Below are 15,392 nucleotides of genomic sequence, written 5' to 3' on the forward strand. Positions count from 1 at the left end.
AAAAATCAAGCCAGCTGCAGAAATGAAACACCAGAGTATAACCAGTCTAACGTTCTATACGTTTTATTAACAGGCTTGTAGACCAGTAACAGCAATGCTCCATTAACATCCAGTTCACCCATGAAGTGGTAATAGTGTGGGGGAAATGTATCAAACTTTGGTGAGAGATAAAGTAGCAACCACTCAGCCCCTAACTGTCATTTTTCAAACACAGTCAAATAGGGGGTCTATGTACTAAGCCTTGAGGCCAGATAAAGTACCAGCCAATCAGCTCCTATATGTCAATTAAGAGCTGGTTGGCTGGTACTTTATCCCCATCCACTTTATCTCTCTCCATGGCTTAATACATAGACTTAAACGTGTCAGTCCTTGGAGAGAGATAAAGAGGCCGATTCAGAGCCGTTCGTACGGATCCGAATTCGTTCTGGTTTTCGATGACGGGGGGTCCGCCTATATGTGCATGTGCAACCCCCCTGTGCAAACGCTCGCCGAGGTGTATACACAGCAAGGGGAGGGCCAGGGGTTGCCAGAGGACGGCAGCAGCGGGCCTCCCCAACAAAATGCTGGGTGTTCCCCAGGAAAGCAGGTCTGAATGAGGCTCAAAGTACCACCAATCGGCTTCTTATTGCCATGATGCAGGCCGTGTTTAAAAAATGACCCGAGCTGACTTTATCTCTCTCCACTTTATCAAACCTCCGCTACACGATTTGCTACTTACTCCCTATGAAGGGTATGCGCCCTATTCTGCGATTCAAACTTTTTAAAATGTAATCAGCAGTTTAGTCGTAACTAGAACTGATTACATTTTTTGGTGCAATGATCGTATCATTTGCCCCAATGCCGCCCCCCAACCAGGTATCAAACAGATTTTACGCTCAATGGTCCTTATTCAGATCTGATCGCAGTACATATTTGTTCTCAAACTGGGCAAAACCATGTGCACTGCAGGTGGGGCAGATGTAACACGTGCAGAGAGAGTTAGATTTGTGCGAGTTATTTTGTTTCTGTGCAGGGTAAATAATGGCTGCATTATTTTCACACTACGATTTAGATTTCAGTTTCAACACACCCCACCCAAATCTAACTATCTCTGCACGTGTTACATCTGCCCCACCTGCAGTGCACATGGTTTTGCCCAGTTTGAGAACAAATTGGTACTGCGATCAGATCTGAATAAGGCCCTATGTACCTGCTGTCGGAGGCGGGCCGCTTGTCTTGCTCCTGCTAATCTCTCCCTCCCTGCGGATGTTCGTGTTCTGATTATATAAACAAATGCAAGTAGGAAAACGTTTTATTCCTGTCAAATGGTTTTACACTAATGTAATAATCCCTTACAATGGCCGTCATGCCGCTACAATTATAAGTGTGAATTTATTGCAGTGCTGTTTACCTAGCAATTCTGGAGACAGAGGGAGAACGCATACAATTCCTATGGATTTCCCCAAGCCTCGACTATGATATTCAGTTATCCTAATGTTAACCCAGTGCACATACTGATGAGGAAGTGCCTGCAGGATTATCATTGCTCACTGGTGAGGCAGGGAACTGTTTTTACTCCTTGCTCTCTAAATAAGGAAACTGCAAGCCAGACATATGACCATTCCATGAATTTGGAGCCTGAAGGGCCCCTTCATATATATTCCATCCACTTTCAGAAAGTTGCCCGAAGTAATTCATTCCAGCCTGAATGTTCTGTAGCTCTGTCAGGCTCACAGCAGAGGTGAATGAACAGGTTAGTGCTTGGGGGGGTGTCTCCCTATTGCTGCTTCACTACTGAGTGTTGTTGATGTCAGAATGACGCTTGGGTATAGGACGGCCTCTAAAGTATAAAGATAGGCCAAGCAAATATATCTAGGCTGCCGTCCGGTACTCCAGAGCTACAAAACATGGTCCCTACCACTTTGAAGTTTGTTGGGCTCTATCTATTTACTCATTTGCTCCCAGGCTTTGGTTTCATGTCAGCAACCCCTATCTGCCTTCCAAAAATAAGCTCCAGCCGCCATGCTGAAGAGAGAAAAACAAGGAGGGCGGTATTTTTAGGGCCATTAATTCTGACCACGTGTCCAGAAGGTGAACCGGATGGTTGTTCCACAAAGACATCTCATCACTATGTCCCACGGAGCCAGAATTCACTGGACGTTGCGTGTTATTCTTCTGCTGGGTTTCATGGCTGACGTCGTCAGGACTTACCCTATCCCGAGTAGGGTTAATGGAACATTATTCGAAAGAACGTGGGAATCGTTCCTTTCCAGATCGATGGGAATGCCTTCCGATAAATCCGATGCAAAGTGGAAGACCGATTATTTGCAGGGAATTAAAAGACAGCGGAGGCTTTACTGCAACATCGGGATTGGGTTCCACCTGCAGATCCTCCCCGGTGGGAAGATAAATGGAGTGCACAATGAGAGCCCCTATAGTGAGTTACTGCTTCGCATTCAGCACAACAATTTGAAGTCATCCCTCTCTGCTAATTACGACATGCATGTCTAATGTTCTGGGCTACTTTATACTTTTAAACAGAGAGCATCTGTTGGAATCCGCTGTCAGCCAAACGGATCTAGAGTTTCAGAGGCTTAAAACTGACAAATTGCCACATTAGAAAATGGGAAACAAATATGGGTGAATTTCTGCAAGGTTATCCCTAGTGTTTCTTCCTAAAGTCCAGGGATGGGGAACCTTCACCCTCCAGTTGTTGTTGAACTACACATCCCAGCATGTCCTGCTACAGTTTCGCTGTTCGGCCATGCTAAAACTGTTGCAGGGCATGCTGGGATATGTAGTTCAACAACAACTGGAGGGCTGAAGGTTCCCCATCCCTGCTATGGTCACTGTGAGGAGCTCTGATAGACAATGAAAGAGAATGCCATGGTTACCGGTGGGAATTGTTCATGTGTTTTATTACACTTTAGGCAAGGTGCTATAAATGGCAGAAACATATTACGTTACGTTACATTACGAATAATGTTGACATTGCCCACACTGATAACAAGTAAAATAATTAAAGTCTATTGATATACTTTTTGCAAACTCTGATAATTTCTAGGTATGAATTGGGGGATATTGTAAAGCGCAACGGAATCTGCTGCGCTATATAAGATACTGTAAATAAATAAATAATAAACAGTATGCTGTTTGGGGGCTACTTGATTTATTTTTTACTTTCTAGAACGTCTTGAGGGTATGCGGTTGATCAACACTAATTTGGGCGACACTCAATCGGTCGGCCACTATTGGTTGACAGTCCAAAGGTTGACACCTTAAGAAGGGCGACATGGCTTTGCTCGATATGGACAAAAGGTCCACACAAGCAATAAGTCAACATGAATAATAAGTCGACATAGACATAAAAACCATGAAAAACTTGTGTTGACCTTCCATATCAAACTTTTTTATGTAGACCTATTGCTTGTATCGGCCTTTTGTACCTGTTTCCATTTTTAAGGTGTCGACCAATACAATACTTATTATTATTATAATTTTATTTATAAGGCGCCACAAGTGTTTCGCAGCGCCGTACAAAGGAACAGTACAGGGAGACAAAACAGTATTACATTGAATAAATATCAAAAATAGAGTACAAATAAAGAGCGACACAGTTCAATACAAACATAAAGGCCTGCACACATGGTGAGATATTGACTAATGGACAGTTTTGACTAAGCAGTTTTGAAAGAGATTTTTGCTAGATGCACTGGAGATTATAACTAAGCCATTTTGTCTAAGTAATGATAGTCTTAAAGGGTGTACACACGGGGAGATTTATCCTAATGGACATTTTTCACTAAGCAATTTTGAGAGAGATTTTGGCTAGATGCACTGGAGATTTTGACTAAGCGATTTTGTCTAAGCAATGATAGTCTATAGCTGTGTACACACACTTAGATTTTTCCCTGTTTTCGATTCGATTTTGCTTATAGAAGCAACATCGAATCCACATCGAATTGTTTTTAGGACACTTTCGATCTGCATTCGATTCGATGCGTGCTCCCGTTTTCTCAAAATCGAATAGAAAAATCTACTGTGCAGCCAAGGAAAGCTCGAATTTGATCCAGTAAATCGAATGAGTACATTGTGCCTACATTGTGAAATCGAAATCGAATTGAATGCAAAAGTACAGATCTAATGCCAAATCGAATGGGATCATTTAATGCCAGATCTAATAGAAAATCGAATCTAACATCAAATCTAAAGCAAATCTAAACGTGTGTACAGGGTTTATGATCTAGTCAAAATCGCCTTGGCTGCACAGTCCATCTATGCTAAGCAATTTACGCTAGACAATATTGATCAAGCAGGAGAAATATAGGGAGATTTTGGCTAACCTTCAAGGAGGTTTTGACTATCCAGTGAAAATCTCCTTCCAAAATCTCACCGTTTGTACACCCCTTAAGTCTGTCCTTGCAATACACTAATGCTAAGAGATTTCTGCAAATTACAGGAAGGAATCATTTCTTGTACTTACTTTACATGGAAAAAATTGTAGGAGATAGTATAATAATATATCTAATAATCCTTGTTCCGTAGTTATCTTCAATCCTGTCACTCATCCCTGCTGCAGGAACCCTGAAAAACTATGCCAGGAAGCGTAGAATTTATTTCAGTTTAAAGTATAATGTTATGAGTGGCTAATAATATATGGATAATCGTATGTTTATCTGGATAATGCTGTATGATATAATATATCTGTGATTTTCTGAACACATGCATATTTGGTCGTGTTTGTGGGTGATATATGTTATAGTTCATGGTGGTGATAAATACTACAGATCGTGTGATAGAAGGGAATATATTTTACAGTAAGGGGAATATATTTCATCATTCATTGTGCCAGATGCACAAAGTTTCAAAAGTGATAAAATGGAGAGTGATAAACAGCCAGCCAATCAGCTCCTACCTGACATATCACAGGCTGTGTTTAAAAAATGTCAGGCAGCAGCTGATTGGCTGGTTGTTTATCACTCTCCACTTTATCACTTTTGAAGCTTAGTGCATTTTGCCCTGTGTATGACTGTTTATAGTTTGTGGCGGTGTGACGTGTGATATGTTATATGTGATATGTGATATAGAGGGTTATTCTAGTTCACTCTTTCTGACAAATTCCTTCTCATGCCCCATACACACGGGGAGATATATTGCTCAGCCATATATTGCTAGCAATATATGGCTAAGCAATATATTGCTTAGTTTCTCCTTTTCATCAGCGACCAGAGATGGTCGCTGATGAAAAGGAACCTCTGCTGGGGAAGCCACAGAGGTAATCAGCTGGTCGCAGGAGCTTGCGATTAGAATTATCGCCGGGGCACATTCCCATCACTGGCAATATGCGACCATATTTCCAGCGATTTCAGCCCCTACCGCCCCCGTGTGTACACAGCTTTAGATAGACAAAACCATGTGCACTGCAGGTGAGGCAGGTGTTACTTTTGCAGAGAGAATTAGGTGCACTGCCCCCCTGCAGTGCACATGGTTTTGTCCATCTAAGAAGGATTTTGTCAGAAAGAGTGAACTAGAATAAGGCCCATAGTGCTCCACACTTTGCAAAATTGTAAGTGAAACTATAAGTACAGACCTGTAACTCCAATTACACAGTTATATTAGTATATGATCAATGAATATTGGAGCGCTTCCTAGATGAGACCGAAAATACCTTTGCGGAAATCTTGTGAGTATAGTTACAGGGCGAGATTCTCTATCACAGAAATGCGGTAAAAACCCCGTTATCTGGGTTTTTACCGCATTTCTGTATTCTCTAACCCCCCTTCACAGTGTCACCGCTGCGGAGGGAAACGCCAGCAAAAGCTGGCAGTTCCCTGCAGAAGCCTATGGGCTTCTTACCGCAGCGGTGTGTGAGGGACCCGTCACGGATCCCTCCCAGCATGCCCTGCGGCCGGCGCGTCAGTCTGCGCATGCGCAGACGGACTCCCGGGTCATAGACCCGGAAGTCCAGCAACGGCGCCGCATCGCAAGGGACAGCTCTTACCGCAAGAGCTGTCCCTTGCGTTAATGACCGCATATTTTAGAGAATATGCGGTCATTAGAAATGCGATGCCGGGCGAAGAGGGCTGCGGATTTTAGAGAATCCCGCCCACAATGAGTAAATTATATAGTACATGCTATAGATTGCAAGCTCTTTGTAGCAGGACCGATTGCATAAAAGTTTTGGAATTATAGTAGATTGATATAATAGTCTATTTGAAGACGATTCTGACTCAGTGGCTGTGTAAAAGTCATGCGGATAAAGTGTGGGTTGTAAAACTTTTATCTAAGGAGTATTTGCTGTTTATGTTTCAAGGTACCAATGAGAAAGGCTTTGTTATGAGGCAAGCTCACTGTGATATTAGGAAAAGGGATCCCCTAAACCAGATGCGCTGTACCAGTGGCGGAGCTTGTGGGTGGGGGTCCCAGGTGCAAAAATAAAATTTGGTACTTGTGTATTTTGGCGGCGCCCCCGATGTCCGTCGTACGACGAACATATCGCATCGCATCGCATGCCATGCACCCGATGGCATGCGATGCGATGCGACGCGATTTTGACCCCCTATACGACCAAAAATCGTATAAGCACCCTAAAGGGTGCTTTTGAGCACCCAAATGGATGCTTACAATGTTAAATGCACCCCCACGCCACCCCCCACTATAAACGTGAACCCGAAGCGTGGCGAGCGCAGCGAGCCCGCGAGGGGCGGCGGTACGCGTCCTACGACCTTTTCATACCCCCACTATCCACGTCGGCGTGGAGTTGAGAATAGAATAGTGTGGCGAGCGCAGCGAGCCACCGAGCCCGAAGCGTGGCGAGCGCAGCGAGCCCCGCGAGGGGACGCGGATACCTTCACAGTTATACGCGTCCCCTCGCGGGCTTCACAGGTGTCCGTGGCGACGCGGACACCTGTGAAGCCCGCGAGGGGACGCGTTTACCTGTGAAGGTATCCGCGTCCCCTCGCGGGGCTCGCTGCGCTCGCCACGCTTCGGGCTCGGTGGCTCGCTGCGCTCGCCACACTATTCTATTCTCAACTCCACGCCGACGTGGATAGTGGGGGTATGAAAAGGTCGTAGGACGCGTACCGCCGCCCCTCGCGGGCTCGCTGCGCTCGCCACGCTTCGGGTTCACGTTTATAGTGGGGGGTGGCGTGGGGGTGCATTTAACATTGTAAGCACCCATTTGGGTGCTTAACATAGTATAAGCACCCATTAGGGTGCTTATACAATGTTTAATCGCATCGCATCGTATGGCATCGTATGCCATGTACAATGGCATACAATTTCAAAATTGTATGCCATCGTGCTCTATCGTACGATATCGCGTCGCATCGCATACCATCGTATGTGTTATGGTATGCGATGCGATGGGCGCCGCCAAAATACACAAGTACCTAAAATTTAGTCCCCCCTCTTCCACCCACAGCCAAGTTCACAATATGCAACATGGCATTCACAGTGGGTGAAAGGGCATACCTCCCAACTGTCCCGCTTTCCGCGGGAATGTCCCGTTTTTTGGGGGATGTTCCCGCGTTCTGCCCAGGGCCGGCAGTTGGGAGTCCCCCCTGTCACCCGTGAATAGACGCTGTGCTCATGCGCACAGCGTCTATTCATGCCCTTACAGCGGCAGAACCGGGGGCGTGGCCTTGCCAGAGCATCGCTAGCATAGGCCATGCCCCCTTTCCACTAGGCCACACCCCAAAAATCTATGGTGCACATAGATTGGGAGATATGTGAGAAGGAGAGGGTGGCAGTGTGAGGCAGAGTGTGACAGGGTGAAAGAGTGGGTGGCAGGGAGAGAGTGATAGGCACCCCCTGCCATGAAAGTGTCTGGTCTGGGGGGGGGGGCCGGGCCCGGGCCCTGACACAACTCAGCATGAATTGCGTCATCGAAGCCCTGCACCTTCCTTTACAATGTCATAATCTGAGCATTGTAGAGCAGGGGTCGTGGCTGCGAAGACACGGTCGAGTGTCCACACCCCCTCACCGCCCACTGTGTAGAATGCAACGCCCCCCTCCTGCACCAATCTGGCTGCTCTCTACTGGAGGGAAAAGCCCAAATATTGGTAAGTATGATTTCACCTGGTTCTATTAATCCAGAACCTGTACAAATTGTATGCGTCCCAGATTACAGGGATATTATGGCAAATTCAAGTATACTTTAGAGGGTGTTGTATATAGCAGTTTGTTTATTATGCTCAACTCTCATAGCTGCCAATTAGAATCCAGCTCTCTTTTTCTAATGTAGTTAACAAAATGAAAGGAAACACCAGATTGGTTGCTATGGGTGACAGAACCTCTTCTTGATCATAATAACTTGTAGAACAGTTTCTATGTCCCCGCTATGTGCTATGTATGCTAAGTGCCCTGCTTGTGGAGTATGTGCATAAATATCAATAGACCGAATCATCTATATCTGTGTATTCCCTGTCTTCAGAACTATGGGCCTGATTCAGATTTCCTCACTAGTCGTATATATTCGCATAAGTGACTATGCGCATGCGCCGAGCCCCACCACCGGGAACGTGGGCAAAACAGGTCTGAATAGGTCCCTTTGTCAGTATATACAGTATATTATGTGTCACATTGTTAATGGTCTCCGGACATGATTTGGAATTAGCAGCATTGAAGGATGATAGTATAATTAATACAGTATAATGGTGAATGCATTGCAACAAGTACATTAAATGACTGTGTTTTGTTTATTCAGGTCTGTTAGAAGTTTCTACAGTGGAACGAGGGATCATCAGCTTGTTCGGTGTGAAAACCAACCTGTTTGTAGCAATGAATGACAAAGGGAGAGTATACGCTTCAGTAAGTATGGGCATTACAATAGCTGGCATGAGAACATTTACTGGGTATCTGAGAAATGAAGAATAACAGCAATAATATACCGGGATACGGTCGTATCGTATTGTCGACCCGACTTAGGTCGACAGTCATTAGGTCTGTTGCCTGTCGACTGTTGGGTCGACAGGCAACAAGGTTGACAGGGTTCTAGGTCGACATGGTTTTAGGTCGACAAATGCGTTAGGTCAACATGGGTTAGGTCGACAGGTCGCGAGGTCGACATGTGTTTTTTCACTGTTTTTTGAGCCGACAACTGCAGTTGACTTCCAACTGTGTCCATGTCGACTGTGTCGACATTCGGGTAAAAAAACAGTGAAAAAAAACCCCATGTCGACATCGCGACCTGTCGACCTAACCCATGTCGACATAACACATTTGTCAACCTAAACCCATGTCGACCTTGTCCCATGTCGACCTAGACACCTGTCGACCTTCACCCATGTCGACCTAGAACCCTGTTGACCTAGTTGCCTGTCGACCCAACGGTATCGACCTAATAACTGTCGACCTAAGTTGGGTCAATAATACGATCCACACCCAATATACCATGTATAAGTCTTACATGAGAATTCAGTGTAACAATGTGCTACAAGCCAAGTGAGCCATTGAGGCCCTTGTATAGATAGCTTGTATCCTGAATGATATCATTGGCTATAAAGTTCCCATATACAATTTGGGCACTTTTTATGGTGTTGCGATGATTAATCGCATAAAAAGTGTCCAAATTGCATGTGATTGACAGCAGGTCCGATGCAGCGTGCGGTAACGTGCACATCGCACCAGAGTCTGCAAGTCGCAACGGCTGAAAAAGCGATGTGCTAATTTGCTTCCAAGCCGGGCAGGCTGGGCTGGGATCGCATGCGAGGTTCCGGGCTGCTCAAGGGTGTATCGCGGGCGAATTCTCAGAGGAGATAAGTCGCCTAATGTATGCCCAGCTTATGTGATTGGATAGACTGCATTGTCATAATTATGTGATCATCCCAAGAAATATTATTTACATTGTAGAGGTCATGTGACGTTTACCTGATTGCAAGGATGGTATTTTGAGTTTATGTTGCTTGTAAATAATACAGCATATTATTTCAGGTATTTGTACAAGCATATTTAGCTTTTTTTTTTTATTTTTGTTTTAGAATGAGGTACAGTATCATACCTTTGAGGCATGTTGTGTTCAACCAGGGATGCTAAGGCCCACTGTTCTATTGTTTTTGGATGCCTAGTTCCAGTTGAACATTTTTCTTGAGTCCAACTGTACCACTGTTCTGGGATTCTAGGTGCCAAGGTCTTATTGTTCTTGGGCTTCTGAGTGCCAGGGTCCCATTGTTCTGGTATAGAAAGTGACAGTATGACATATATTGACCATCTCTGCCTGCCTCATGTCTGACCCTTGACCATCTATCTGCCTGCTTACATCCTACTATCAAGCCACCGCCCACTTGCTTCGACCTCATGTCATCTGTCTGTCTCCCCTTCCCACTAGATTGTAAGCTCCTCAGAGCAGGGCCCTCCTTTCTTCTTGATGTCAAAGCCCTCTTCTCTTCACATTTTACTTCACAGCTCTCCACATACTCATCTCCATCTCTGGCCACCAGCCACTAGTAGTACGTAGTCCTCACTACTTACATCTAAGCTGTAGTGTATATTGGATTGTGGTGCTCTTTTTTACCTGTACTCTATTTTTGTTATTTATTTACTGTAATGTTAAGTTCTGTCGCCCTGTACTGTTTCATTGTATGCCCTTAGCGCGGCGCTGCGAAACACGTGCGGAGCCTTATAAATAAAAAATAATAATAATAAAAAAGTGCTGTTAATATCCCGTTTAATTTTTTACGCCTTATATATTTTGATATGCTACTGTAAATATAACATTTTAGAAACCACCATAATACAATTTGCCATCTTAATTATTTAGTGGTAAATAAAAGAAATCACCATATTTAGCAAGCCACGGTATAAAAAAATGACAGAAAACTGCTGGTATAACCCACCAAACAAAAGGCAAGATAGAGGAAACAGTCCAACAATAATATTTAATGTTGTCAAAAGAACAATGTTATATATTACTTATATTATAGGGGCAATACTATGTGTTAGTTGGTATTAACATTTTTTTTATTTACTGCAGGGGTAACACTTATTATATAATAATGTGGACAACCGTTATAGAGCAATAAAATAATAATTGTTGCCTGCATTTTTAACACACACTGGCAATTATTATTACCTCTTTAATATACAATAAATATAGCTCTCTTAATCAAAATAAATATATTTTTTCTCCTAAATATATAAATAAAATAATATTGCCCATGGAAAAAAAAAAAGATTGCGCTATCTACAGTATATCTGTCGGCAGTGTCGGTCTGTGGCATGAAGGGCCCACCAGGGAATGCAGTTTTAACTAGCCTAAATTAGGGGTGTGGCCAGCCTCCAGAGGGTGTGTGGCCAGCGCTTAGTTAACCAACAGAAATTTTAAGGGCTTTTAGGAAATTTGTATACTGTAATAAATATCGTTAGTGCATACATGGTTATGTACCACAACAGCAATGCATTGTAGAAAATACACCATAGTCCTGTGCAGTATAATGTAACATATGTATAATTTAAGTGCACAGTCTGAGACCTGATTCCTATATGAAGAGAGGTTCCACAGACAGAGAGGCCCACTGGGGTTTTCACCAGTGCCCCCCTCCTTGTGGGCCAGTAAAGGCTTCTGCCATTTTCTATAAGCCCACCTCCCAACTCCTGTGAGCAAATGAATGTAGGGGGGTAGGCTTATAGAGGAGTGGCAGGAGAATGCTCAAGGTCATTTTGTAACATCAGGTTGCTATTTCATTGGCTGTCCGTGATCACATGATCCCATCAGATGTTTTTGTGATGTGGGCTGAGAGATTTTATATAGAACTATGTAGCCATAGAAAGTTACTATAGGAGGTATATTATTCCTTATAATAGACGCATTTTCTTATACCCCGTTCTCACTGCAAGGCAAATTCCCGGGTCTAGCATGTCGACCCAGTAATTTGCCTTTTATCACGTTTTTTTTGCAGTGTGAACTGTCTGCATACCCGGATCTCGGTAATACCCTTCTTTTTACCCGTGTTTGAGATCCGGGTATGCAGACATGGGTTGACCCGTTCACACTGCCAAAAAACCCGTGTTGAAAGGCAAATTACCGGGTAGAACTGCTTCACCCAGGAATTTGCCTAGCGGTGAGAACGGGGGTCCGTCGCCGCAGCTCCCTTCATTTAAATGCTGGGTAAATGCCGTGTAGTTCACAGTCTCAGTGTGGACACGGCATTAATAAACACAAGTGATGATGCCTGAAAATACAACATCAATTAGTAACTGTACACCCATCGGTCTAATTTAATTTATTTTATTGATTTATATAAATAATGTACTTTATCCAACAAGCCACATTCCATTATTGATTCTGGAAAACATACAACTGACTGAGTACTAGGCATAGATGACATAAACAGACGTTGTCCTTCCAGAAGTTGAACCTCATCTCAGGTGTCAGAATCCTTGGGTGACTCAGCTGAGTTTTCCTGAATTTCTCTCCTCACCTATCTACGTGTTTGCTACCTGGGAAAGTTATAACTTTCTTAATATGGTTTGAGATTCATTTGGACAAGGACTCATTGGGCACTAAGAAACCTCTTATAACTGTGATCAAAATCCTTTCAGTAGTAAAAGCCCCAACTCCAATAAGATCATTTAAACTTTTGGCAAAAATAAACACTATTAAAGTTTGTCTTCTATATTTTAAAATGTAGCACCATTCAAAAATTAATATAGTGGTTACATACCTCCCAACTGTACCGCTTTCTGCATTTTCTGTTTTTGGGGCTGTTCCCGCGTCCCACCCGGGGCCGGAATTGTTCCACAGTGGGGGGGGCATGCGCACAGCATCTATTCATGCCCTTACCGTGGCGAAAACAGGGGCGTGGTCTCACAGGAGTACAGGCCACACCCCCTGCTAGCTATGTCACGTCCTCAAAATGTTCGGACCCGTCTTTGGCGCACAACAGCATCCCTCCTCGTGCCTCCTCAATGTTGGGAGGTATGTGGTTACAACAATTTATTGGGATAGCTCCTGAGACTTAAAATAGCTGGGCTTCCTGAAATAGCCTCTTTAAAACTCATGAGCAAACTATTGCTGCTATTTAATAGATAGGTTGTGAATAGTTGTAACTTCTGCAGCATTGAAAAGGATCTGAGGCGTCCACAGTTTGCTCCACGGATTCAAAGGTTGCTAAGGACATATAATTGTCCCACTTCAACAGTCCTGGTTGCCTTATCTGCCATAGATATATCTAAATCCTTAGATGTGATATTCTTTAAAGAAGAGGTGTTGTCTAAATCCATTTCATACTTATATGCTACTTTGCGTACCCCCTATTATGATAAACACAGACGCACTGGTATCAGTCAGTGGGTTTCTCAGTTCCTACATCTAGATGAGAAAAATACTATGGCCCTTATTCAGATCTGATTGCAGTACAAACTTGTTCTCAAAATGGGCAAAACCACATGCACTGCAGGTGGGGCAGATGTAACATGTGCAGAGAGAGTTAGATTTGGGTGGGGTGTGTTGAAACTGAAATCTAAATTGCAGTGTAAAAATAATGCAGCCAGTATTTACTCTGCACAGAAACAAAATGACTCACACAAATCTAACTCTCTCTATACATGTAACATCTGCCCCACCTGCAGTGCACAAGGTTTTGCCCATTTTGAGAACAAATTTGTAGCGCGATCAGATCTGAATAAGGGCCTATGACTCAGTTGCTTTGCACAAATAAGACTTTACCAGCTGCTATGTATAAAGAAATGCTTTTCATTTATTTTATCAAGGAAATCTGTCCCCATCTAGACAAAAACTGATAGGTTTACAGTCACACTCATCTTGTCCTAAATGTGCCTGTGTAGAAACCTCATTGGATCACTTTTTGTGAGGCTGCCCACCTAGTAAAAGATCCTGGGTCCAAATCAAAAACTATGCTATAGCCCACCTCCTCAATTACCTGCCAATAACACCGGAATGGGCCATACTTGGAATAACACCCCAGGGTCTAAATACACCAAAGGGAGTAAAAATTAGAACTTTATTTCTGCGTCTGCAAAAAAAAGCCATCCTTTAGCACTGGATTCATCCCGATCCTCCAAGTTTAGCTCTTTTTAAAGAATTTTTTTTTTTTTTTACAATGGATTTGCTTGAGGCATCTCTTCATAAGGAAACTAGGGGAAAAAACTTGAATCGTTGGAAAGCTATGTGGATACTTTTGCCATCTTTGGTTGGTATTAGGGATGGCCATCGTTGCCATTGCCATTGGTGGTTGCCATCAATGGCAATAGTGCAACTGACCATTGATAGTGTGAAACTATGCAATGGATGACCATCGATATTTTTACCTATCGATGGTCATCCATTTTCTTTGACTGATTGGCCTGTGTGGGCCAATTAACCCCTTCAGTGGTAATCCAGAGAATTTTCCGGGCAATGCTTCAGTGCCCAGACTGGCAAGCCCGGAAAATTCTCGGGATTGCCAATGTTTAGCGTCCTCCACCTCCTCACCCGCACCCCTGGCTGTTGTATTACAGCCTGCGGCGCCGGCTACTGACACACCGGATTGCTGGGGGCAGGGCCAGGCAGCGGCTGACATGGTGTGCAGCGGCGCTGCCCAGACCCTAGACACAGTGTGTTGGTTTTTTTTTAGGTAGCGCTCCCCCCTAAAAAACTCACCCAGTGGGGAGCGCTACCTTAAAAGAAAAAACACCACTGAAGGGGTTAAAACACAGGGGCGGGGCTTAACGGGTGTCCAGGGCGGAGCTATGCTCCGTGTCCCGACACTTTGCAAAAAAACAGCAAAACATCGGTTTTGCTTTGACATTGATGGAGGGAAACCATCTGGTTCTCCCCCCATCAATGGCAAAAGTATTTGTCATCAGCCATAATCCATCAATGATTTTGAATCATCGATGGTTAATGACCATCCCTAGTTGGTATGGGCCCAGAATGTTATTTGGAGACGGGGTTATTTGGTTGTAATTTTTACGACCTGTACAGATTTGAGGCTACCCCCTTGGACGACCAAAATACCCCCCTTTATTGTGTGTCGTTATTGTTCTATGTCACTTTTTGTTACTTATGTGATAATGGGCCTTATTCTGGTTGGTGCGGCCGGGCCGTACGCGTACGTTCCGGGGTTTTTCATGATCGGCGCATGCGTACATTCGCTAATGCGCAGGCGCGAACACTCCACAACGCTTACGGACGGGTCTCTCCGTGCGAAAAAACCTGTACGCGAGAGTTCGGGCATTGGGGGCGGCATAGGGGCGTGTTGAGGGGAGCGGCCGAAATAATGAGGGAAAATGGGCGTAAACATGGGCGTACACGGGGGTGTGCACCAAAAATGAGCGGTGCTACTACCGCACGATCGACTAAAGCACCGTTCATTTCGGACACAAAACAGGCGGCCGCCAACCGCCACCTCAGACCACCCCTACAGATACCGCATGCCAGCGTGCGCCTGGGTTTGCTAATTTACGCTGATTAC

The 15,392-nt window shown here is 44.2% G+C and overlaps 1 protein-coding gene across 1 annotated transcript in view; it reads left to right on the plus strand.

Annotated features, from left to right (window-relative positions):
- The first annotated feature begins 2,079 nt into the window (after window positions 1-2,079).
- The window catches only part of FGF6 (fibroblast growth factor 6), a 29,601-nt gene continuing 16,288 nt past the window's right edge, over window positions 2,080-15,392 (plus strand). The window contains exons 1-2 of the mRNA XM_083179599.1: window positions 2,080-2,416; window positions 8,687-8,790. Coding sequence (XP_083035725.1) covers window positions 2,080-2,416; window positions 8,687-8,790 — 441 coding nt within the window. The remainder of the gene's footprint in view (window positions 2,417-8,686; window positions 8,791-15,392) is intronic.

This window comes from Crinia signifera, chromosome 4 (genome assembly GCF_055691185.1).
Source record: "Crinia signifera chromosome 4, ASM5569118v1, whole genome shotgun sequence".
In the NCBI taxonomy this organism is placed as follows: Eukaryota; Metazoa; Chordata; class Amphibia; order Anura; family Myobatrachidae; genus Crinia; species Crinia signifera.